Source organism: Papio anubis, chromosome 10, assembly GCF_008728515.1.
Source record: "Papio anubis isolate 15944 chromosome 10, Panubis1.0, whole genome shotgun sequence".
NCBI classification, from domain to species: domain Eukaryota; kingdom Metazoa; phylum Chordata; class Mammalia; order Primates; family Cercopithecidae; genus Papio; species Papio anubis.
In genome coordinates, this window is record NC_044985.1 from 88,411,861 (window position 1) to 88,437,731 (window position 25,871).

The 25,871-nt window shown below is 42.7% G+C and overlaps 1 protein-coding gene across 14 annotated transcripts in view; it reads left to right on the forward strand.

The window, feature by feature from the left end:
- Positions 1 to 24,818: 24,818 nt before the first annotated feature.
- The window catches only part of PARD3B (par-3 family cell polarity regulator beta), a 1,095,492-nt gene continuing 1,094,439 nt past the window's right edge, over positions 24,819 to 25,871 (forward strand). For all 14 annotated transcript variants that reach the window (XR_002516428.2, XR_002516429.2, XR_002516430.2 and 11 more), the window contains exon 1: positions 24,819 to 25,144. Coding sequence is in view for 11 of the 14 variants with exons in the window: in XM_021924389.2 (XP_021780081.1) it covers positions 25,025 to 25,144 (120 nt within the window). In the remaining 3 variants the exon portion in view is untranslated. The remainder of the gene's footprint in view (positions 25,145 to 25,871) is intronic.

Genomic DNA, 25,871 nt, shown 5'->3' on the forward strand with positions numbered 1-25,871 from the left:
GGGCAAGTGTGTACCACATCAACCTGCTTCCTTGCAGAAGCCTCCAGAGGCAGTGCTTTCAGATTAAGTAGGTATGAAGGTATGAATCTTGGCCCCACCATTTTCTAGCTGCGTAAACTTGAGAAAGTATTTGACCTCTTTGAGCCTTGACTTCCGCATTTCTAAAATGGAAAGTAGTGTTTGTTATTCTCTACTTGGCCCCCACCCCCCAAAACAAAGCCATGCAGTTAGCCTCAGTGAGACTTGCTTGGGTTTAGCCAATGGCAGGTCATGTTGCAAAGGAGAGAAAGGTTGGAGTATTTCTTAATCTTCTCCTTGCCTCTCAACACTGCAGATCTGCCCCTGGCCACAACCCTCCAAGATCAGCTCTGGCAGTGGCTTTCTCCATAGTGGTAGCGATCACTGGGCCCCGGTAACGTCGTTCCTACCCTTGCCCTTTCAGTCCTCAGGCAGCCCACCCTTTTGCTACTCTCTGATATCTCACCCTGACTGATATGTGGGTTTAGTAATAATAAGTACTTTCTAGGGTTGTGGATTGAGAATTAAGCTAATACTATGGGAAGAGCACTTAGAACAAGGACTGAGACATAAGAGCTCAACCGCCATTAGCCATTGTCACTTGGTTCTTCTTCCATCCTTGAAGCCTTAGTTTTCTGACTTGCTTTCCACCTCAACCTAGAAATCAGCCATCAGCTCTCTTTTACTCCTGTCTATTCCTGCGCCCACCACCACCCATACCCAGCTTCTGAGACCCTAGTTTTTTTTGACTCTCCAGTAGGGACTTTGGACAAGACTGCACATTTCTAAAAACAGCTTATTCACACTGTTCAACAAAATCAATCTTAAAAATTACTCACAAGATTAGAAAATACATATCATTAACTCTCATTTATGAATTATAGCTTTAACGTATGTATGCAGCAGCGTAATTTGTGGAGAAGTAGAAAAACTAACTGTTAACCTCTTAACAGGAGATTCATTCTCAGTAAATCATAAAGGGAGGAATGGATTGGGATAATAACACAGACTAGCAATGACAGCAGTGGTAAATTTCAGTTTGTCAGATTAATTGAAGAGGCCCATAAAATACCAATAAAGTCCAGTTTTAAAAATAGTTATTAGATGCTTGAGGTTTTTCAGAAATGGATACGCAAATATAAAACTCTCATTTTGACAGAGCATAAAAATCTGCCTGTAAAAATTAGTAAAGAAGTTTCGAGCATTATATAGAAATAGAGCCAAAATAACTTTTTTTAAAAAAGCAAAAAGTAAATGCTTCAGTGAGATTATTTTCAACCCTAGAATTGCACAATTATAGAAATGACTTTCATAGAAATATTCTGATAGGATACCAACCTAGGATTGGTTAAAAAAACACAGCTGTCTCAAGCTGGGGAAAGAGGGGCTGGAACCCTGCAACTGGAGAACTAGGATATGTTAGACAGGGTTCTCCAGATAAACAGAAACAGTAGAATATATATAGATATGCAAGAGGAGATTTATTATGGGAATTAGCTCAAGCAATTGTAGACACTGAGAGGTTCCATATTCTGCTGTCTGCAAACTGGAGAACTGGGAAACTAATGGTATAATTCAGTCTAATTCTAAAGGCCTATGAACCAGGGCAGCTGAAGATGTAACTCACACTCTGAGGTTAAAGGCCTGAGAACCAGGAAGACTGCTGGTCTAAATACTGAAGTCCGAAGGTCTGAGAACTAGGGCAAGATGGATGTCCCACTCAACAAGAGAGAGATAATTTGTCCTTCCTTCACCTTTCTGTTCTATTGGGGCTCTCAATGACGCCTACCCACATTGGTAAGGATGCATCTTCTTAGTCTACTGATTCAATTTGTAATCTCTTCCAGAAACACTCTCACAGATACACCCAGAAATAATGCTTTACCAGCTATCTGTGCATCCCTTAAGCCAGACAAGTTGACATATAAAATTAACCATTACATAGAACAACAGTCACAAGGCACTTCCCAGAAGCACTAGCATGGGTGGCATAACCAGAACTCATAAAAGAGTCTAGAAGCTGTGAGTATCTAGTCATTGAAGTAGAAGCATAAACTGAGACTGCAATGCAGGATCTTGAAGGAATCTGCAAAGGGCCACATAAAGGAAGCTGCTATGTTTAATGCTTGTGGACAAACTGTAACTCAGAACTGTGCTGGGACATGGACTCTGGGATATGTAGTTTCAGGACTGGGAAGGGTGTGGTGATAAGTTGGCAAGAGACAATCTCGTAGACGTACCACTAGGGACCATTCTTGGTAGTTTACAACATAATTTTCTATAATCCTAAGAAGAATTATATGCAGTAGGTATGTTTATCCCCATTTTATTGGGGCCAAAGAGAGGTAGGAACTGGGGCCAGAGAGATGTGGTAACTTCTACAAGGTCATGTTTGTCTAGCTTTCCGTGATCCTTCTTCTCTATGTGAATTATGAAAGGCCAGGCTCCTTTTATCTTAAGAATCCTCCAAATTACCATTAACATAAGAGCTAACATTTTCTATCATAGAAAATAAAGTATATGAGAATGATAAGTGGGATTAGGTTGAATGAGTTTTGCAAATGAATGTCAAGAATTTGTCAAGTTCTCTTTTTCAGATTAGCACTCACTGTGAGCTCATACCTGGTAGTGGCTCAGGGTGCAAAATAAATCTTATTCTCACAAGTTGAGTTAGTACTGAGTTCCAGTGAAATAATACCTGGCCTTTCAGCCACTAGAAAGTGACTTGGCTTTCCCAATGGAGAAGATAAATGAATAAAATTCAGAGGAAGAGAAGCGAGCTGCTGGAAGTCTAAGGCTGGGGATGAGTGGGGTGCACTGTTTTTGTTTTTGTTTTTGTTTTTGTTTTGTTTGTTTGAGATGGAGTCTCACTCTGTCAACCAGGCTGGAGTGCAGTGTCAAAATCTCGGCTCACTGCAAGCTCCGCCTCCCGGGTTCACGCCTTTCTCCTGCCTCAGCCTCCCGAGTAGCTGGGACTACAGGCGCCCGCCACCATGCCTGGCTAATTTTTTGAGTTTTTAGTAGAGATGGGGTTTCACTGTGTTAGCCAGGATAGTCTCAATCTCCTGACCTCGTGATCTGCCCACCTCAGCCTCTCAAAGTTCTGGGATTACGGGCGTGAGCCACCATGCCCAGCCGGGTACACCCTTAATCAGAACCAAGACTTTAATTCCACCTACTGACTCCAAGACCATCCCAAGCTGGTCCCACTCAAGAACAGACTGAGACTCTGGGAATTGCCTCACAATTTAACTAGTCTTCAGGACCAGAATTATTTCAAATAGAATCTGCACCTGTCCTAACAGCTGCAAGTTCAACATTCATTCTCAAACTGTAAGTTTCTTTATGACGGAGACGCAGTAAAGAAAAAGAATGGCAATTTCTGCTTGGTGTTTACGTAAACATGAAAGTAAAAGTATGCAAAGGCTAAATGCAGAGTATAGACTGGCCAGGAAAGTAAATTAATTCAAAAGAAAATAAAGGTGTGAGAGAATCCAGGTTAAGAGTCTGAAGGTCAAGGTGAAGGCAAAGAGGAAATCTTAATGGAAAGAAGGGGTAGAAGTGGTAAGAAGTGTATGAATCTGGTTAGAGGACAATTTCAGAAACCAAAAGCTTTGAGAGGGAGCAGTTTTAAAAGACGTGGTCTAGTGTATGGATGAATGAGTAGGTGCCTGAGGTCAAGTTAAGTTGAAGGTTACAGGCACCTAGGAAACTCAGAAATGGTATGGGCAGGCCAATGCATGTTGATGGTGAAGTAACTCCTATTGTTAATCATGTCAGTCATACTCTTCTGGTCCTCCTCACCCTCTATTCCATGCACCATGTTAATCCTCAGATTACTGTTAGAGAAAACTATATAACCATACTGATGGACTGTATTGGAAATGCATGGTTCTTGAACTCCATTGAGTTCATAGTCATGCTTAGCAACCTTCAGGTGACCCAGCTGGTTCACCTTTTAATTCACAGCAATAGCTCTTTGAAACTCAAAGCCATGTACCCTTCATGCTGCCACTCTCATTCTCAACAGACCACCTTACCTCCAACCTCACAGAAAAAAGGCAATCAGGCAGAACTTCCCTAAAAGCCTTCCTTTTCCTATTCAAACTTACCCATCATTTTAGCCATCCTTATCTCTTTCCACTGTTTGCTTAATCTAACCTCCTCTAAGACTTGCTCCATGAATTACACCCCTAGCTTGTATCGATAATATCTACTTTTCTACTGGCTTCCTCCCCAGGGCTATAAATATGGCCAAGTCTACTTCACCCTAAAACAAATATTCCCCTGTCTATGACCACTTAAGTTGCCACCACATCCTTTTCTTTCTGTAACAGCCTTTTTTTGTTTGTTTTTGTTTTGTTTTGTTAGTTAGTTTGTTTGTTTGAGACAGAGTCTCACTCTGTCTCCCAGGCTGGAGTGCAGTGGCATGATCTCGGCTCACTGCAATCTCTGCCATCCAGGTTCAAGCTATTCTCCTGCCTCTGCTTCCAAAGTAGTTGGGATTACAGGAGTGTAACACCACACCCAGGTAATTTTTCTATTTTTAGTAGAGATGGGGCTTCACCATGTTGACCAGGCTGGTCTTAAACTGCTGACCTCAGATGATCTGCCTGCCTCAGCCTCCCAAAGTGCTGGGATTACAGGTATGAGCCACCACACCTGGCCAACAGCCCATTTTATAAAGCTTTACTTTCTTTGTTCCTCACCAGTCATTCACTCCAGCAATTCATTGAAACATGCAGCAAACATGACAACTAAAATCTGGTTTATGCATTCACTACTCAACTGAAACTCTACCAAAAACGACTACTTCCAACTTACATGCCACATTTAGTCCTCATCTTTCTCATCCCTGTGAGACTTTTGTGACCATACTCATTGGAATCCTCTCTCACATTAGCCTTAGAAGTATCTGTCACTTCTTGGTCTTCTTGAACCTCTCTATCCATTTACTCATAGTCTCCTTGGAGAGTCTTCTCCTTCCCTTTAAATGGTGTTGCTCCCCAGGGGTCCTCTTCAGTCTTTCTTGTTTTACATACTGTCTCATCAGTGACATTGAATCCTGTGAATTGAATCATATCCATGATTCTAAAACCTAGATTCAGCCCCAATATCTCCTCTGAGCCATTTTCCCAATTGCCTACTAACCATTTTCATCTATTTGCCCTACAAGCACTTCAGATTCAACACATTCAAAACAGAACTCATTAATTCTCCCTTGTGTTAGCCTATTGTTCTGTTGCTGTAAAGAAATAGCCAAGACTAAGTAATTTATAAAGAAAATAGGTTTAATTGGCTCATGGTTCTTCAGGCTGTACAGGAAGCATGGCACTGGCATCTGCTTTGCTTCTGGTGAGTCCTCAGGGAGCTTTTACTCATGGAAGAAGGTGAAGTGGGAGTGGGGGTGTCACATGGCCAGTGAGGAAGCAAGAGAAGGGAGAGATGCCACCCTCTTTTACAACCAGATTTTGCATTAACTCAGAACAACAACACATTCATTCTCGTGAGGACAGCACCAAGTCACTCATGAAGGGTCTACCCCCAAACACTTCCCACCAGACCTCACCTCTAACATTGGGGATTACACTTCAACATGAGATTTGGAAGGGACACACTTCTAATCTATATTACCCCTATACCAGATTTTTGTCCTTTGTAAAATTTCTCCCCAGAAAGGGAGAAAGTGAAGGAAACTGAATAAAATAAACAAATTAAGAATCATCAGCACGAAGAATAGGAAGGGAGGAAGGGAAAGGGTTCGTAAAAATTATAGCCAACGTTTATTGCCTATTTCATATATGTCAGGCATCGAGTTAGGCAGTTTTCACAGATAATTATCTTTTATGTTGTCATAGCCGTCTTGTGAGGTGGTGTGGTAAGCAAAATAATGGTCTCCTAAAGATGACCAGGTCCTTATCCCCAGAACCTGTGAATATATTACCTTACATGGCAAAAAGGACTTTGCACATGTGATTTTGTGGGCGAAGGATTTCGCACATGAGATTAAGTGAAGGATTTTGAGATGAGAAGATTATCCTGGATTATTTGGGTAGGCCCAATGTAGTCCAAATGGCCTTATAAGAGGGAGGCAGGGGGGTCAGAGAAGGAGATGTGAAGATAGAAGCAGAGGGTGGAATGATGGGGTCATGAGTCAAGGAATGTGGGCAGCCTCTAGAAGCTGTAAAAGGCAAGGAAGAGATTTTTCTCTAGTGCCTTCAGAAGGAATACCTTGAAATCAGCCCTGTAAGAACCCTTTCAGACTTCTGAGCTTCAGACTGTAAAATAATACATGTGTATTGTTTTAAGCTACTAAATATGTGGTCATTTGTTACAGCAGCATGGGTGCTAATATTAGCTCCACTCATACACAAGGAAATTAAAGCCTAAGGACTTAAATAACTGCTCTGAGGTCACACAACTAGTAAATGGTAGAGCTTGGATTCAAACTCAGGTAATGTCAGCTGGCCTTCTCATGCTCTTAACTGCAATGCTATGTGCACACACTGCCTGCAGATCTAGAGAGGGCTAGCTTTGTTTACAGGATAGAGCTATGGATTCAAGTTAGATTCAGCCAATTAAAAGACTCCGACAGAAAAATGGAGAATAAGAGAAGAGAAAGCTGGGCTATCTGTTCTCCCAGTTATCTGGCACATTTCGTGTCTCCGGAGCCTGGTGCACTGGGTGGTGACTGTGCCACTTAACCTGTGGTCGCAGATTCTGTGGGGCAGTGCCATCCCACAGCTGTGCCTATCTCCAGGATCTGGTATCCGCCCTGTCCTCTTGCCTTCTCAGGCCTCCGGGCATTCAGCTTCTTGCTCACTCATCTCTGCACATTCTCCCTTGTTGGCTCCCTTCATCCTGCCCACACCTGCAAATTGTCACCACATTAAACTCTTTTCAATTAACCCTTTTAGTGAACCATCTGTTTCCTGCCAGGTCCCGGACTAGTACGATGTTCGAGGTGAGCATGCAACAGCTGCACGAAAGTTGACACAGTGGCATCAGCAGATGGTTCGTGTTCAAAGAGCAGAGGTAGTTGCACAATGGCAGGATTATTATATGGGAAACAGAGCTGGGTCTGGAAAAAGTGATTTGGTCAGAGACATTTTCAGGAAAGGTGATGATGTTACCCCAAAGTCAGAGTTCAGGTGGGGTAGCCAGAGCATTATGGAAGAAGTTGAGTTTACAGTATCCCAAATATAAACGTTGTTAGTAGTTTTGCAACTTCCAGTGGGAAATGTGGAGAGTGGGCTGACCCTGTCAGTTCAGAGGAGTTTTTTGTTGGGCTCACAGATGTGGAGGTGCATTCATGGGTGCGGTGCCATACATGTTAAAGAATTGTTTCATTACTAGCTTTGGACAACACTGCAGAGTGTCTTGCCATGTCTCTAGGGTTGGGTAACTCTGCTTTAGGTGTAGTCCCCAGCCTCTGCTTGTTGCCCCTGTTCAAAATTGGATGCCTTCTGCTGTACTGACCAGATACCTATCCCTCAATCTGAGCCAGGAGCACTTTTACTTTCTGAATCAGACTAGTTTTCAGTTTCCCTTCCTCTGGGCGGGTTAGGCCAGATGGTAGACACACCTCTGCAAATGGACTTCTTCAAAGGCTGCACTTTGGCCTTGGGAGTGTGAGACCTTGGCAGAGTGATTGGAGCAGTAAAACCTTACATATGCACAGCATATTTTTTTCAAGGAGTTTGGATATTTCCTACCAAAGTGAATGTCAGGGACAAAAGGCAAAAGATTAGGAAGCTGTCCCATAGCTAGATTCAACTCCCTTATTGTCCCTGACTCAAGGTGTGGAGCAGTGTTTTCCTTGCCCACGAGGTTGTAGGAATTTACCTTACCATTCTCTTCTTCTCCCCATCCCCCCACAAAAAAGAATGATAGTATTGTCCAAAGGTGCTTTCCAGGGATTCTGTCAGTTAGGAAGTCAGAGGGCAGTTCTTAGCCCATACATCTGAGCATAAACGCTCTTCAGTACCCACAAATAGGGAAGTCTGAGAAATTGGCTCAAGCCAACTAGATTTACTAAAAGTGAAGTCTAAATCAGAAAGCACTGTTGAAAAGTCTTTTGTCTCATGTCAATTCTCATAAAAATCCTGAAAGGTATGTAGGATCTGTTATGAATTCCCATTAAGACGAGGAACCTAAGACACAGAAAGGGTGAGTCACTTGTCCAAAATCCCACAGGTAGTAGGTGGCAGAGCCCAGCTCGGGACCCAGACATCCTGCTCAGTAGCCTGTGCCAGTCTTCAAGGTGGTACTTAGATAAGATATTCATAAAGTAGTATTTGGATCACACATTTTCTCCCTGAGGCAAACAGATGGAAACGTAACCTACAGTCAAGATTACTTGGTGAATATTAAGTACAAACAAAGAGGAATTAGGTCTTCTTAATGAAGGGTTCTTCAGCTAAGAGTGCTTGAAACATATTCTTCCCCCACCGAGGAGAGCATCAGCCAGCAAGATGATGAAGTCTTCTGGTGAGGACACCTCCTAGGGACTAGACAGGCTAACTTCTTGGTCCCATCCTCTTTTCCCTCACTCTACCACTCAGAGATTTCTGTTAACCCTTTCTTCTCTTAGCTGTGCTAATGTTATTGTCTTTGCCACAGCTTCAAGCATGCTAATTGTCAGGCTTTGACTGCAGCTCCTCTCTGATCTCTTGATTGGAACTGAATCTGGAAGCTCGTTAGCCAACCCTTCCTGGGTTAGGATTCTGATTCTGGGCTTGCTTTTACGGACTCTTGACTCCCCTTTTTGGATTGAACTGCTTAGTTCTAAAGCTGAAGTTTTCATTTTTCTTTGTAACATTTGGGGAAAATTCTCAGTCAACAGTTGTCAAGAGGGTCTCCCATTTGGGAATGACAACAGCATTTAGACCTTTGGTGTATTATTTTATTCCGATTATTTTGTTCAAAGGTCCCTGAGATCAAGTGTACAGGAATTAAAGAAGCTTTCCTGGGGATGCTAGTGACAGGATGAGATGATAATAAAACTCTGGGGCTCTTCTGTACTGCACAAAATACAGGCAGAAGCAGCATTACTTGTACTCTTGAATAATCTTGAAAAGTGGCACTTTTTAAAATGGGTTAATATGTTGATATGACTGTTTTAAGACGACTGAAAAAACATTAGGGAAAGAAATGTGAAAACAGGACTTGAGTTTTCACATCTTTTCTCCAGTGTTACTCACCACCAGTTTGGACCTGCAAACATAAACTCAGAAAGCAGATTCTCCAACTACCTGTTTGTAAACTGATGTCATTGGTAAATGGTGCATACGCCTGAGACTGTTTCTATATCCTATTCTATGACATAAGTCTATCACCTGATTTTAATCTTTTAAATAGATAATTATAATATTTTAATAATAATATGAATATAAATATTATAGCCATGCTTAGGAAAAATGAAAAATGCCAAATTGAGCATGATAATAGTCCTTTCTGGTCAGCATTCTTATTTTAATGATGATATCAATAGATATTTTGCATGAAAGTTTGGTTATTCTGCACAACAAAAATAGACTTTAAGAGAATAGGTAAGTTTTCAAACACTCTTAGTAAGTCCTTTTTTTTTTTTTTTGAGATGGAGTCTCACTCTGTCACCCAGGCTGGAGTGCAATGGTGCAATTTCGGCTCACCGCAACCTCTGCCTCCTGGGTTCAGGAGATTCTCCTGCCTCAGCCTCCAAGTAGCTGGGATTACAGGTGCCCGCCACTGCACCTGGCTGATTTTTGTATTTTTAGTAGAGATGGGGTTTCATCATGTTGGCCGGGCTGGTCTCGAACTCCTGACCTCAGGTGATCCACCCGCCCTAGTCTCCCAAAGTGCTGGGATTACAGGCATGAGCTACCACGCCTAGCTCTAGCAATTCCTAATAGTCTAGTAAAGGTCTATCTGGCTCAAAAGTAATGAAGGGCTTTGTTAACTAGTGAGAGTCATGTGTATTGAGGGATCAAGCCACACCAAAGAGACTTTAGAAACCTTTGTTCCTCAAGTAAGCTTGATGAATGGAGCCAAATCTAGGATGGCAAAATGGCCAGAGGGGACAGTCACAATCCACGCCATTGCCCACTTGAAGGTGCATCCTTCATAGTGAACACTTCACTTCACAGTCTGACTCTTGCTTTTTTTGTGTAATGCTCAATAGGATGGGGAAAAGAATACATTATTTCAGAAAAAAATTAAAACAACAGTGTGCTAGACACATTCCCTACATCCCTCCAGATCCACCCTCTACCCTTTTCCACACAAACTCTAAGCTACAGGAGTTTCATAAGACTTCCTGCCTTCTGCCTCCGAGTGGGCTTGACCAGTGAAATGTACCTGTAGGAGACAGATGTGGAAAGATATGAGATTGGTATATTTATTCTCCCAGCTCTCTTTCCGCCATGTTGCTATGGATTGGCTGCATCTCTGCTGGGCTAATGTTCATGATACGTCAGGTGGTCCTTTCTACATCACTCTGAGTACGGATGTAACGTCTCCCCATCTGGCTAGCTCTAACTGCACCTGCCATTGTGGGGTTGCCTAAAGCTGCCCACACCAGGAAGTGGTTCCTGTAGTAAAGTTTTATCACTTCACCTGGTTAAAGTATGCCATCTGATTCTTTCTAGAAACCTGACTGACACAAACATTAAAACTAAAAGCCAATGTTTTAGGTGAGGTCATTTGTAATAAAATGAGAAGTAATTTTGAAAACGTAGTCAACTACACAGATGCACATTGATTTAGATAGGAAAAGGTAAAGGATACATTTTTCTCAAAGTTGAATTATTTTACCTTATGGAGGAAAAAATATAAAAATGATATCAGAACTAGAGGCAAAAACCTTAGAAGAATGAATTCATTATTTATCTTAACTATAACTTAAGGAGAGTTTAAAATTGTGGTGAGGTAAGTAGAGATTTATTTTGCTTTAGAGCTCTTATTCACAATCAGTACCTTCAAGGCAAAACTGTGGAAGCTTTCATTGTATATGGCAAAATGGCTATATCAAAAATGAAGTTTGAGAGTTGGGTAATGAGAATTGATTCTGTGGATAACCACTCTTAGTTTGTAAATTTGATGAAAATTATAGAGTTAGAAATAAATGAGCAACACTCTCAGCAATTTTTTATCACTTAAAATATCCTTTGAGTAATTCTGCAGGGCATACTTGAAACTGACGAGTGGTTCAAAAATGGTTACTGATCATCACAAAGTCAGATTCCTCTTCCCCATGGTGGGTCATAGAAAATAGAACCTTACAGGAGAAAGACTATTGAAATGTTCACCAACAGTAGTATAAAAATTCATACTAAAGCCCCTTGTGGCCACATTCTGGAAATCTCAGTCCTGGATGTAGCTTCCAGGAGAGCAGAGGTATTGCTTCTCTTGTTTACCACTGTATACCTAAAACAGAACCTGACACATAGTAGTCACTACATAAATATTTGCTGAACAGCTGAATCAACTGAATGGGTGTTTCCTTGGTGATTACTCTGGTTTAGCTCATAAAGGTTTGTTTGGTTTTGTTTTTTTGACAGGGGAGCCTTGTTCTGTCGAGGCTGGAGTACACTGTTGCCATGTTGCCATCATAGCTTACTGCAACCTCAATTTCCCGGGCTCAACACACCTCAGCCTCCCGAGTAGCTGAGACCACAGGCGTGAGTCACCACATGTGGCTAATTTTTTTATTCTTTGTAGAGACGAGGTCTCCCTATGTTGCCCAGGTTGGTTTTGAACTCCTGGGATCAAGTGATCCTCCCACCTCAGCTTCCCAAAATGCTAGGATTATAGGCATAAGCCACCACACTCAGCTCTTTACTCATAAAGTTATAAAAATATAAACAATTGCCATTTGTATATACATATTTAGATGACTAACTTCTCAATTTGTAATAACAATTATAAACCTTAGGCAGAGAAGTTTCCAAGATGGCCAAATAGGAACAGCTCCAGGCTACAGCTCCCAGTGTGAGCGATGCAGAAGACGGGTGATTTCTGCATTTCCGACTGAGGTACCGGGTCCATCTCACTGGGGCTTGTCAGACAGTGGCTGCAGGACAGTGGGTGCAGCCCATGGACCATGAGCCGAAGCAGGGTGAGGCATCGCCTCACCGGGAAAGTGCAAGGGGTCGGAAATTCCCTTCCCTAGCCAAGGGAAGCAGTAACAGACACACACCTGGAAAATCGGGTCACTCCCACCCTAATACTGCGCTTTTCCAACGGTCTTAGCAAACAGCACAACAGGAGATTATATCCTGCGCCTGGCTTGGAGGGTCCCACACCTATGGAGCCTCACTCACTGCTAACACAGCAGTCTGAGATGGAACTGCAAGGAGGCAGCGAGGCTGGGGGAGGGGCACCCGCCATTGCTGAGGCTAGAGTAGGTAAACAAAGCTGCGGCCAGGAAGCTGGAACTGAGTGGAGCCTACTGCAGCTCAAGGAGGCCTGCTCAAGGAGGTCTGCCTGCCTCTGTAAACTCCACATCATTGTTAAGTCAGGAATCATTAAAAACTCAGGAAGCAACAGGTGCTGGAGAGGATGTGGAGAAACAGGAACACTTTTACACTGTTGGTGGGACTGTAAACTAGTTCAACCATTGTGGAAGACAGTGTGCCAATTCCTCAAGGATCTAAAACTAGAAATATCATTTGACTCAGCCATTTCATTACTGGGTATATACCCAAAGGATTATAAATCATGCTGCTATAAAGACACATGGACACATATGTTTATTGAGACACTATTCACAATAGCAAAGACTTGGAACCAATCCAAATGTCCATCAATGACAGACTGGATTAAGAAAATTTGGCACATATACACCATGGAATACTATGCAGCCATAAAAAAAAAGATGAGTTCATGTCCTTTGTACAGACAGGGATGAAGCTGGAAACCATCATTCTAAGCAAACTATTGCAAGGACAGAAAACCAAACACCACATGTTCTCACTCATAGGTGGGACTTGAACAGTGAGAACATTTGGACACAGGGTGGGGAACACCACACACCGGGGCCTGTCGTGGGGTGGGGGAAGGGGGGTGGGATAGCATTAGGAGATATACCTAATGTAAATGACGAGTTAATGGGTGCAGCACACCAACATGGCACATGTATACACATGTAACAAAACTGCATGTTGTGCACATGTACCCTAGAACTTAAAGTATAACAAATAAAAATAAAAATAAAAAAATAAATCTTAGGCAGTGAAGAGAAATTGCCTGGATAAAGCTGAAGGATCCAGTGGATTAACACTCCATTTTTTAGCCAAAGAGATGGTAAGAAAACACTTTTTCTTAATGAAAATTAATCTAAAACATATTTTAATAAAAAATATGAATGTACTGTCAAGTAGAATGCAAAATTAAAATGATTTTCTTTTAGCTAGAATATAAGACATGAGGGGGTGTGCCTTTCTTGCAATGGCTTCTGATATGGTTTCACTGTGTCCCCACCCAAATCTCATCTTGAACTGTAATCTCCATAATCTACAGGTGTCACGGGAGGGACCCGGCAGGAGGTAATTGAAATATGGGGGTGGTTTACCCCTTGCTGTTCTTGTGATAGTGAGTTCTCATAAGGTCTGATGGTTTTATAAGTGTCTGCCATTTTCCCTGTTTGCACTCATTCTCTCTCCTGCCACTCTGTGAAGAGGTGCCTTCCACCATGATTGTAAGTTTCCTGAGGCCTCCCCAACCCTGCAGAACTGTGAGTCAATTTTAAACCTCTTTTCTTTGTAAATTACCCACTCCCAGGTAGTTCTTCACAGCAGCACAAGAATGGACTAATACAGCTTCCTTCTCTAGATGCTGAAAGTTCTTGTTAACTCTCCTGTGCTTTCAGGAATCCTGCTCACTGGCTTCAATAGACGTTTTGGTCATTGTAGCAGACCCATATGAGCCACTATCACTAAGCTATTATCAGCTATTTCTTTGGTTCCATTTTCTGCTAATTCACCCTTTTGGGTATTTTTCTGAAAATAACTGGAGTCATTTACAATACATTCCTTCATTTATTCAAGCATTCATATTATCTTTAGGTTTGTTAATCACTCATTACCTAAGCCCTCATTTCCATGTAAAGCATTGTGTCTGTGAATTTTTAACAGTTCTTTTATTACCTTATTTCTTAGGTTGGATTATCTGCAGAACAGACTGTGAGATGGAGATTCACATGTGTAAATTTATTGGTGAATGTGGTCAAAATCAATTCTTGTGTGGAAGTGAAGTAGGGTTACGCAGAGAAAGGAGTTAGGCAGGGACACTTTTGCAACAAAGGTTTACCATAACTATAATGGACATTCAGAGTTGATTAGCCTTCAAGCAAGGGGTCTGGGCCTTTATTCCTTCTCTCACACACATAGACGACTCATTGGATGTGGGCATGTGGGCTACCCTATGAATGAGGCCCAATCTTGAGCATTGAGGCTCTGTTCCATTGAGGGTAATTCCTGGACAGCGGCTCAGATGAGATCCTCAGCTGCCAACAATACCAGCATCACTGGATGAGCTCTCAGTCCTGAAGGGGGAGTGGGTCTGTGTGATTCACCATAGCACACATTATACTATAGTAAGGTAGGGGTGGAAAAGGTATAAGGCCCTTCCTCACCTGTCATCAGGATCATGGCCTATACGCCTATAGTAAAAGACAGATTAACAAGAGAAAAGCATAGCAAATTTACTTAATCAAAGTGTTATGTGACACAGGAGACTTCAGACATGAAGACTCAAACACCGAGGGAAAATTGTACATTTTTTATGCCTGAATTTGATGAAGAACAGGCAGACAGCCATGTAGAGCTGTGATTGGACAAACATGGGATTAAATAATGGTAATAGACTAGGGAGGCAGGGACCTAGCAAGGCCTGTCCAGATTCTTCTTGGCCTCTCTGTAGAGTTCCTTCCTTGTAGCTATCAGGCAGAACTCCTCTGGAACAAGAGTCTTATGCTCTACTACCAGATAAGGTAGGTCAAAGAACTTCTTTATGGTCGGTTCCTACACAGAAAGGTTGGAGTAAGGGGAAGGCTAAAGTCATATTTCTAGGTATTATGACTTTAGATAGGTTCTATTTTCTATGACCCACCATGAGGAAGAGGAATTCTGGTTTCTATGGCTTGCTTTGGAGGAGAAATGGGGGTGGTGGGCAGGAGATAGGAGGGTAGCAGAAGATCAGAGAGAGAGACTTTGACTCTGAAACTGCTTCTGAGGCCTTCCAATCTCCTTTAGTTCAAAGGGCTCAGCATGCCAAAGTGCCATACTTTGGGATATTGTTTTCTGAGCCCCAGCAGTAGGGTTCAAATGCTCTTCTGGGGAGTTCCTCCTAACAATCTGCCTCTCAAGAATAAAGTTTAACTGTCTCTGGTTTCTGCCTATGGTTGGCCATATTTGCAACCATCAAATGCAGTTATTTGAGGAAAAACGGTTTGCTTGTTTCTTCTGGAATGCAGAAAAGTCCCAAGCCTTGGCTCTGTTCTTATGCTGGATCTTCCCATTCCTGAATGGGTGTTTCCCTGGCGATTACTCTAGTTTAGCTCATCAAGTGTTTCTGTTTTTGTTTTTTTGTTTGTTTGTTTTTGAGACAGAGTCTTGCTCTGTTGCCTAAGCTGAAGTGCAGTGGCATGATCACATAGCTTCCTGCAGCTTCCTGCAATCATAGCTTACCAACTCCTAACAGCCAATGTTCAACTTTCTTTCTTCAAGAAAATTTATTCAAGTATCCACTGACTTCCCAATTACTTTAGTTATAATCCAGTTTATTGTCCATAGGCCCTGGGTTCATTCCAGCAAAAATGTATGTAAAAGCCTTGAGTCCATGACTTATTGTCTATTAATTTATCTCCTCTTGAATTTACTTATAAGTTCTTTTTGTTCTTTGCTAGAATAAGTTGCTTTGGTTTTAAGAATTGGTCTCAAAATAACGTGACAAAAAATAATTGGTTGGGGGTGACTGTTATTGTGACAGTATTTGTAGGTTGGTACTGGGGTCAATGGAGAGTTGAGGCAACTCCAAAAGTGCTTTCATCTCACGAGCCACTGAAATCTCAAGGTTTTGGCTTTTTGATTCCTTCAACACGAAGCAGCCAATCCTCTTCTATTCTGTAGCCTACATACTAGAAGGAGCCAATCTGTCTGGCTTAGCTGATCACCAATGACTTTACTTGCTTTTAATATCAGATTATATCATGGGTTGGCTAGCCTATGCATGGCTGTCCTTGGGTCAGGGACCACTCTTAGTCTTATCTATAGCTATCCTAGTCCTTTCTATATAGCACTGCCTCTTTGAGTAAGGAACTTGCAACTTAATGAAACTTATTGGATTGGGTAGAGGCATGACCAACATATGCTACTCATTGTCAATACCACCATTTTGTGGGTATCACTTGCCAGAAGTTTTATGTATGTGGTAAACTGATAGTTCTTTTTGTTTGCTGTGAAATTGCTCTTTTCAAGTCTTGTGAGACATGTTGAAGTCCACATATTACCCATTTATTTTCTTTATTTATATTCTGATTATATAATAAAAGAGCATTTAAAAAGTTGTAACAAATATGTATTAACAAGTGTGCACATGTTTGAAGGAAAATATGGATTAAATCATTTTTCGATATTGAAATAAAATTATACTTATTCATGTATACATGTAGCAAAGCATTAATGACTTTATTAAATAATTTTATACAGAGGAATCATAACTCTAAATCAAATAGTCTTTCAAATCTTCCATTATGAATTCATGGATTAGTGTCTAAAATTATAGCATATAAAATAAATGAAATATTATCAGATAGCACTATAGTTTGACTGCAGCATTTAATATTAATAAGATTTTTGGATTTGCTGCTTACAGTACTATGCAATCATAGCTAAACCAAACTATTCATTTGAGTTGATAACTGAGCAAAAGTAGAAATTTTTTAATTTCTTAAATAATGATAGAAATTAATGGTGATTTTGGCTATCAGGGAAGAGCTTATATTTCACTGTTAAAATGTAGAAGTACTTTCTCTTGAGAAAAGTATGAATTTAGCCTAGTCTGGGAAAAAAAATTCATTTTGCAAATATACCAGATTGAATTGGAAACACTGTTAGTGCTTCTCCAAAATGTAAAATATTAGTGAGATTTAAAATCTCTATTTATGAATTGTTGTAGAAGCCCACTAGGAAAGTCCTTCCGGGCAAGTTATTAGGTTCATTCCCAAACACTTCCTTGCCCTTCTCCTTGCTATCTGGCTTCCCGCCAGTCCTGCTAGCACTACACACTGCTAGAAGCATGGAGGGGGGAAGACAAGAATCCAGGGGGTGGGTATTTCTCTCTCATCTTCTTTTCTTTCTCCTTCTCTCCCCTGGTTGTGTTTTCTGGCTGTGGCTGCAACTCCTCCTGATTGTTGCCGGTCTTCTCTGGACAGGCTCTGTCCCCAGGCTCCCAGCTCAGTCCTTGCTTTGGTTTTAGCTCCTGCCAGGCAGCCCAGCTTCTGAGTTCTGCTAACATTCTGCATCCTCCCTGCATGCAGCCAGTCCTCGAGAAAGAAGCAGCTTCCTGCTGTGGCTAATCTCTGAATTGCCTTCCCATGTCTTGCTTGCCTTCCTAGCCCTTTCATCAACAGTGTAATTAATTTCTCGTATTCAACTCCCTCTATTTGATATAGGGTATGTTTTCAGTTTGCCTGACCGGACCCTGAATCATATGGCATTTCTCCACTTTCCATTCATAGAATAGCAGGCTAAAAGGACTTTATATTAAGCAATGATGCAGTTTACTACTTTGGACAAACATACGCAAAGGCGGAGATATTTTACAAATATGTACATATGTGATGTTTCACTTAAATTCAGCCTGATATGACTTACTCCAACATCTTTCTTTTGGATTCTTCCTAAATTCAGTCACTTCCTACTCAAAGTCTTTATGTATAAAGATGTCAAAATAATGACTCTCAAATGCTGTTTTATGCATATGACTCCTTTGTTCAAGCATCTAGAGGCTATCTCTTTGGTGCTTTAGATCCAAACTCCTTAATCTATTTCTCACAGCTGTCCCGGAATAATTTTCCTCTTCCTGAATCTTTCTAGCCTTATATCCTATGTTATGCTCCGATGAAACCTATCTGTTCTGGTCAAACTCTCTTGCTTTCCATTCTTAACATTCAATTTCCTGTTTTCTACTGTTGTGTCTTCACTAGGGCAGCAGCACCCTTTCTTATCACATCTTTGACATTGATAATACCTTACAGAGAATAAGAATAATACCTTATCATCATTAACAATTCATCATTATAAGCATATGTAACTTCTCCAAATCTCCCTTTTTTTGAATATGGGCATTTTCCACGATTCTAGTCTAAGCCCTATTGCCTTTCCATCTTAAACTCCTTCTTTGGATGATCTCTTCTCTTCTGACAAGTTGAGCTTCAGTCTATGACCCCTGAATCTCAATATATAGTCTTTAGACTTTCTCCTGAGCTCCCAACTTTGTATTTCCAGCTGACTAAACATTTCTATCTGGTTGCTTTGCAGGCACATCAAACTTAGAATGTTCCAACTGAACTTACTCTTTTTTCCCCAACATCTGCAAAGGCCTCCCCACTTTCCAACTTCCTTAGCTTTAACTTTTAACTAATACTGTCACTTTTTCTTCTTCTTCTTTTTTTTTTTCTTTTTGAAATGGAGTTTCACTTTGTCGCCCAGGCTGGAGTGTACTGCCACGATCTTGGCTCACTGCAACCTCTGCCTCCTGGGTTCAAGTGATTCTCCTGCCTCAGCCTCCTGAGTAGCTGAGATTACAGGCGTGCACCACCATGCCTGGCTAATTTTTGTATTTTTAGTAGAGACGGGGTTTCACTGTGTTGGGCAGGCTAGTCTTGAACTCCTGACTTCAGGTGATCCACCCACCTCAGCCTCCCAAAGTGCTAGGATTACAGGGGTGAGCCACCGTGCCCGGCCAATAATGTCACTTCTTAACTAGTTGTCTAAATTAGAAACCAGTGTTTCTTAATTTTTCCCCAATGCTTACCATCCACCATCTGTCACAAATCCGGGAAGATATCCCCAATCTTCCCTTCTTCATCATCTATGTTGCCTTAGTCTTCTAAGAGGCCACTGCTGTAGACAATCTCTTTACCTCATTTCCTGCCTGTCTTTTGGCTCATTAATGCTCCAGGAACCAAACTGGCTTTTTCTTAATTCCCAAAACACATCACTCTTAGTTTTATCTCAGAGATATCTGCATTTACTATTCACCTTTTCTCTGAGTTCTTCTCAAAGTAACTTTTTTTCTCTTACCAATCCAATATAAATAGGTTCTCCCTTACCCAATTATTCTCTATTACACAAGCCTGCTATTTATACCTTTGATTATACTTTATAACAATGTGCAAATATTTTGTCCATTTGGTGAGTCATTCATTATCTGTCTTCCTCACTAGAGTCTAAGCTTCATAGTCACTTTGTGCTCAGTTAAATTTAGGTGTTGAAAAACTGCTGTTGCATTAGAAAATGAATGGTGGATTGAATGAACGAAGCAGGGGCTTCTGCCCATCTCCCAGGTCCTCTGCATTCCACCAAACACAAATCTGATCATGTTATTGTCCTGCTTAAAATCCTTTGGTGGTTTATAATTTTCTGCAATAGTCATTTAAATACTCAGCAAACTTTTTTGATATTTACAATTGTGGGGAGAATAAGTGTTCAGAATCTTAAGTTTAAATTGAAACTGCAGGAATAGGTAGAAGAATGAACGCCATACCAGCACTTCCTAGCCCAGTTAGAGTTCAAAGCCATGAGCCATGGCCAGCCACAGTGGTTCACACCTATAATCCCAGCACTTTGGGAGGCTGAGGCAGGCGGATCACTTGAAGTCAGGAGTTCAAGACCAGCCTGGTCAACATGGCAAAAACCTGTCTCTACTAAAAATACAAAGATTAGCCACATGTGGTGGCGCACACCTGTAATCCCAGCTACTTGATAGGCTGAGGCAGGAGAATTGCTTGAACGCAGGAGGCAGAGGCTGCAGTGAGCCGGGATTGCGCCACCGCACTCCAGCCTGTGCAACAGAGCGGGACTCTGTCTCAAAAACAACAACAACAACAAAACAACAACAAACCAGAAAGCCTTGAACCAATGTTGGTCAAATATCTAATGTTACAAATTCTATTACCAGGCAGACAGGGAAGTGAAGAAAGCACTGGACTATGATCCAGAGGTTCTGGGTTCTGATTCTGGCTGAACCAGTTTCATTGACTTTTCTAGTTCAGGTTCCTCATCTACAAACTGAGGATATTGTATCAGGTAATCTCCAAGGCCCCATTCAGCTCTGTAATTCTGTGATTCTCAGATACTAGATTAAATGTTTCAGGATTGTTTTTTGAGCAGCAGATGAAATAATATGTAGATTGTGAACTAGAATACATATCTTAACTTTAGTTTTGCTATGATCCTGGCACCCTCATTACAGAGTTAGTTACACTTTGTCTCCATAAGTTGTGTAGTTGATGTGTAGTTTCTATGTATCATTTGAATTGTTTCACTTTGGAAGTAGTTTCAGACTCAATGAAAATAAGTGACATTTAGAAATGCTAGTAAATGGAGAAAAAGTTGAAGGAGGGCAATATATCTTGCCTACTATGTGTTGAGTGCTTTATGTGTGTTACACCTTAAAATAGAGTTATCATCCCATTTTACAAAAAAGGAAAGTGACATGTGCCTAAGATTACTTAGCTTATCATGGTGCATACCTGATTTAAACACTGAAACGTCCAGGGCCAAATCTCTCTCTACCTTCTGTCAATTACATGGATGCCCATTCACTTCCTCTCCAAGTAACAGGATATAAATGAGAGTCAGAAAGTGGCCTTCAGTAAAGTAAGGAGAATTGAAAAGAGAACTCTTGGTTGCACCCTTACCTCAAAGCTATCTTTGGACAGCTGAGCTTGTTGGAGAGCACCCATGACCACTGCTATTGGCCCTCTTCCTAACAGTCTTCTACAGACGCCTAAAGGTGAAAGGACCTGGTCCTATCCAGAGTAGGGCCTATTCCTGTGCTTACCATTAACGGGCCCCAGTGAGCTTCAGAGAAGGAGATCACACAATGAGGAAAACATCTAACTAATAATCAAAATTAACTAAATATAACAGCATCGGAACAGTTTCCTTGCTTTTGGTTGTTCATTTTATTTTTTTTAAGAGATGCTCATTTCATGATTCAGCTTCTTTTCAAGAAAACAAACTTAGGGAGAATATTAGTTTCTACAGAGTAGAATTCAATATAAGAAGGGGTGATACAGCTGTATCATTTGTGAAGACTTGTGAGTCTTGCTTATGGGATAGGCAAAAAGATGGACCTTCCAAAAAGCCAGTGGCCCATAATATTCCCCTTAGGATGAAGAGCATTGTTATTTGTGCATCCAAGAGAACTACAGAAATAAATAACTAAAAATGTCAACAAATGAATGCCATGTAGTATTTAGAGACAAACAGCTCTAAAGAAGAATCCATTCTTGTCCAGTTAAACAATAACGCAGACCATTTGCTTTTAAATATAAACGGGAAAAAAAATGAAAACTAATACACATTTTTCTCTTTCTTTTTTTATGCAATCATTCTTGCACCTGCTTTCAGAAGGAAGCAAAGAATGCGATCTTTTATACTAATGCTCCAAGGGCTTTAGAAGTAAGGTAATTAGTAAAATAGATTCATTTTTTTGGTGATAAATAGTACTTGCTATAAATAATTCCTTGAAAGGTAAAAATATTTTGTTTAACAGTACAAGACATGAGACTCGATTACCGGTCAACTATAGATAAAATATCATTCTTCATTCAATGTACACCTGATAGTACCTGACATTTTAGTTACACTTCCTCAAGGCAGGGCGGTTTAATAATATTGATCAGGATTATTGTTCTTTCTCTGTATAACACTTCTTTACTGGCTACTCCAGTACTTGCAAAGCTGTTGGATAACAAATGGAAAAATATCACTTCACAGGCAATATTTATCCACCGAGCAGGCAAAACAAGAAAATGGAACCCAGGCTTAGGATCCTCTAGTGTTACTCAATCAAGGCAAATTATTTATTGTCTTCTGCCCAGGAGGTCCCATGGGGCATAAAATATTGATTTAGGAATTTGCTGGGCATGAATGACTGTGTGTTGCAGTTGTGTTCTTTTTTTTAATCCCTTGATAATATATGATAAATTGTTTCTATATATGCTGTGATGAGGCTGAATAACAAATTAAACCTGGCTATTTAATAAACACGAAATGTAAACACTAAACTCTTCATACTAACTTAGGACTATAAAAGGTCACCCAGTGGTGTGCAGAATTGCACAATGCACTGAGCACATCCTTGTCTAGAGTCATCTCTTCCTTCATCTCACAATGGCGTGGCCTCTGCTGCATCCCCTAGGTCCCGATTCTAACTTCCCAAGTGGAATTGGGAGAGCTAGAGTGTTCTTTATGGTTCACTTGGAGATTCTCAAAGCCAGGACTTTGGGTGGGGGGTTCTAGATATTGGGAAGGAGCTAAAGCTGGGCTAAGAGGGAATTTGTGGAGAGGAGAAGGGAGCTATTCATGACCCAAGCAGCAGAAAATGAGTCTGGAGCAACTGTAAAGCAAAAAGCCATGAAGCAGGAAGGATGGCAACATGCAAAGTTATTTCATCAGTGGAAAATCTTTGCTCCATACCATTCTATAGGTCCATATAATACCCAATATTAAAAGTGAGGGCCACACATTAATGAATGGCACCAGTATCTATTTGTTTGTTTGATTTACTCATTGGTACTTCTCATGTAAGAAATGCAGTTACGATGAAGACTGGAATCAGATGACCTGGGTTTTAAGCCAGCCTCTGCTACTTTCTAAGAATGAGATTTCAACCAAATCATTTAACCTCCTTTGGCCTCAGCTCCTCATCTCTAAAAAGAGGATAAAGTGTCTCCTTTGAAGAGAGCTGGCCTGAGAATGGAGACCACACTGAGGGACAGATAGAGCCAAGAGCTGGAGAGAGCTAGCTGGCCCCTGAGGACATGGTTTGAGTTCCTGCTTTCAACCTTGTCTCAACGGAGTGCTCTCTGGATCTTCTGATTTTATGAGGCGATCAATTCTGTCCTTGGTTTATTTAAATATAAATTAGTTTGTATTGGATTTACAACCATTTACAACGGACTTGGTTTACATGATCCTCTTGGTTGCCACTGACCTTCTATATAGAGAAGACAACCAATATATACTTACTGGATGTATGAATGAGCTAAAATTTATTTTTTTAAAAACCCTCTTGAAACCGATGAATTTAATCTCCTGTGCATTATCATACCATCCTAGCCAATTCAAGTTCTATTTAAGTGTGTCCACATAGGAGCAAATCCTTCTGCAGAGAAACACATGATGCAGCCCCGAGGGTCTTGCTGGATGAACTGGATGGCTAAGAAAACTGCAGGGAGAGACCAGAGATTGAGCTCAGAAGACCTGAGTTCTTTTCAACAGAACTGACACCATGGTCTGCTCAGTCTCTTGACCTCTCTGAACACCATTCTTGATGCACAAGATGCGAAGAATAATATCTACCTACAGGGTAGTTGTTAAGCTCAAAGGAGCTCATTTACATGAGAGGTAAGAATGAAACAAATGTAGTTTGTTGGTTTCCCCCACATATTCCCATTTCAATTGGTGATGGATACACACCTGACAAATCATGAGCCTAAAGGTGTTAACTTTTTTTTCCTAATAAAATGCACAACCGGTAGTCGCATTCCAGAAGGCTATGTGTCAACACACGCGATCATATCTGGGTCTTGGGTGTGACCTTTGGCTGAATACTCAGTGTCCTCGAGGGTCTGTAAAAGGAAAAGGTTCCATTGCCGCGTTCTCTCCAAGGTTCCCTTCAGCTCTGCTATCCCAGGGCTCCTGAGGGCAGCGGCAAGGGCTGTGCTTAAGGCGAGTTCCCCAGGTTATTGGAATGCCCACTTAAGTTTGAGGAGCACTGGTTTAGAACTTGTTTGAGGGAACGTCTTAAAAAGTGCTGCTCACCTAAATGTGATTTTTGATCCATTAAGGCCCGCCTCGCTTAGGCTCCTCGGGCCACGCTTGCATCTCAGCACCTGGCAGCCTCGCCCCTTGGGTGTTTTTGGCGGGCGTGACAAGAAGCACCTGCTCCTGGGCTCCTTTTGCATCTTGCTGCAGTCCCCTCCTGTGAAAGGTGCAGCTCTGCAGTCTCCTCGCTCTTCCCTCGGGTGTTCTTTCTGAGATCCGGTTTCAATCCCCGAGTGTGTAGCCCTCGGATCCCCTTACAACTCCCCAGAGCTCCGTGTGCATGCGTGCGAGAGGGAGAGAGCCAGGCAGAGACCCAGGTGATGAGACGAGGCTCCTGGGCTCCAGTTACCGGCCCGCAGGGCCGGGGCACGGCGTCGCCCAGCGCGCGGCGGGGCCCGGGAGCGCCGCGGCCCCTTTAAGAGCCGGGCCCAGGCCGGCCCCGGGACCGCCGGAGCCCAGAGCGCGGGCGCCGCGGAGGAGTTGGGAGCCGGCGCAAAAGTTTCCTCCCAACTCCGGCCCCGCGCGACGCCGCCGCCGCCCACTCCAGCTCGGGGCCTGGGGCCGGCCCTGCCACCACCGCCAGGGCCAGGGCCACGGCCAGCGACAGGGCAGGGCCGGCAGTTCCGCTTTGGTGGGCGCGGAGCAGCCGCCTGGGCCAGGCAGGAGTAAGAGCAGGAGCGGGAGGAGGAGGAGGAGGAGCCGGGCCGCGGAGCCGCCGCGTCCCGGGCCGCCGGGCACCTGGGAGGTAACCCCTCTCCACGGCCGCTCCTCCCCGATTCCCGCCACCTGCCCGGGTGAAAGGGGCGCTGCTGCGAGCCCCCGGGCCTCAGGGTGCTCCGGGGAGCGGCGCCCCGGGTCTCCGGGCCCACCCGCCCCGGGCCCCGGGCGTCCTCCGAGAGTAGGGGCTGCGCCCGCGGGGTCAGACACCTGTTCTGCCCGGCCCGGCGTGGTCGCCGGGGGCCAGGATGAAAGTGACCGTGTGCTTCGGCAGGACGGGCATCGTGGTGCCCTGCAAGGAGGGCCAGCTGCGCGTGGGCGAGCTCACCCAGCAGGCGCTGCAGCGGTACCTGAAGACCCGGGAGAAGGTGAGCGCGGCGCGGAGGAGGGGGGCGCGGCTGCAGTCAAGGCACCTGCCAGGTGCGACCCGGCGGCCACACTCAGGGGGATGCAGAAAACCCAGGGGATTATGGGGCACTGCCTGTAGCTGAAGTTGTTGTCGATTGCTAAGAGTAGTCATCTGGGTGTCTTTGGGCATTTGTGGGCCTTGAGCTCCGAGGGTCGTGGGTGGACCCGCAGCATTGGATTCTCTTGGGAGCTCCTTAGAACTGCACAATACGGGGACTTACTCCAAACCCACCGACTCAGGATCTGCTCTTTAAGGAGACCCCCAGGTGATTGGAATGCCCACTGAAGTTCGAGGAGCACTGGTTTAGAACTTGTTTGAGGGAACGTCTTAGAAAGTGCTGCTCACCTAAGTGTGATTTTTGACCCATTAAGGCCCGCCTCACTTAGGCTCCTTGGAGTTAGTTGACTGTGCAAGTGACACATACTCGGAAGTTAACAACTGATGGGGCCTTTGGAGTTTCAGCCATGTGAGCTGCCCTGTCTCAGTAACTTGGGCAGGAACTCTGGTGGGAGAACGCTGTTTGCTTAGCCAACCTGTCTACATTTTGAGTGTTTTCAGTTTGTCACAGATTCTATGAGCATTTACTACGTGTGTGGGCTGTTGTCAGGTCCTGAGTGATTATTAAAATGAGAAAGACGTCCCTAGCTCTGTAGCTGAAGTCAGGAACAAGTAGAAATTAATTGACA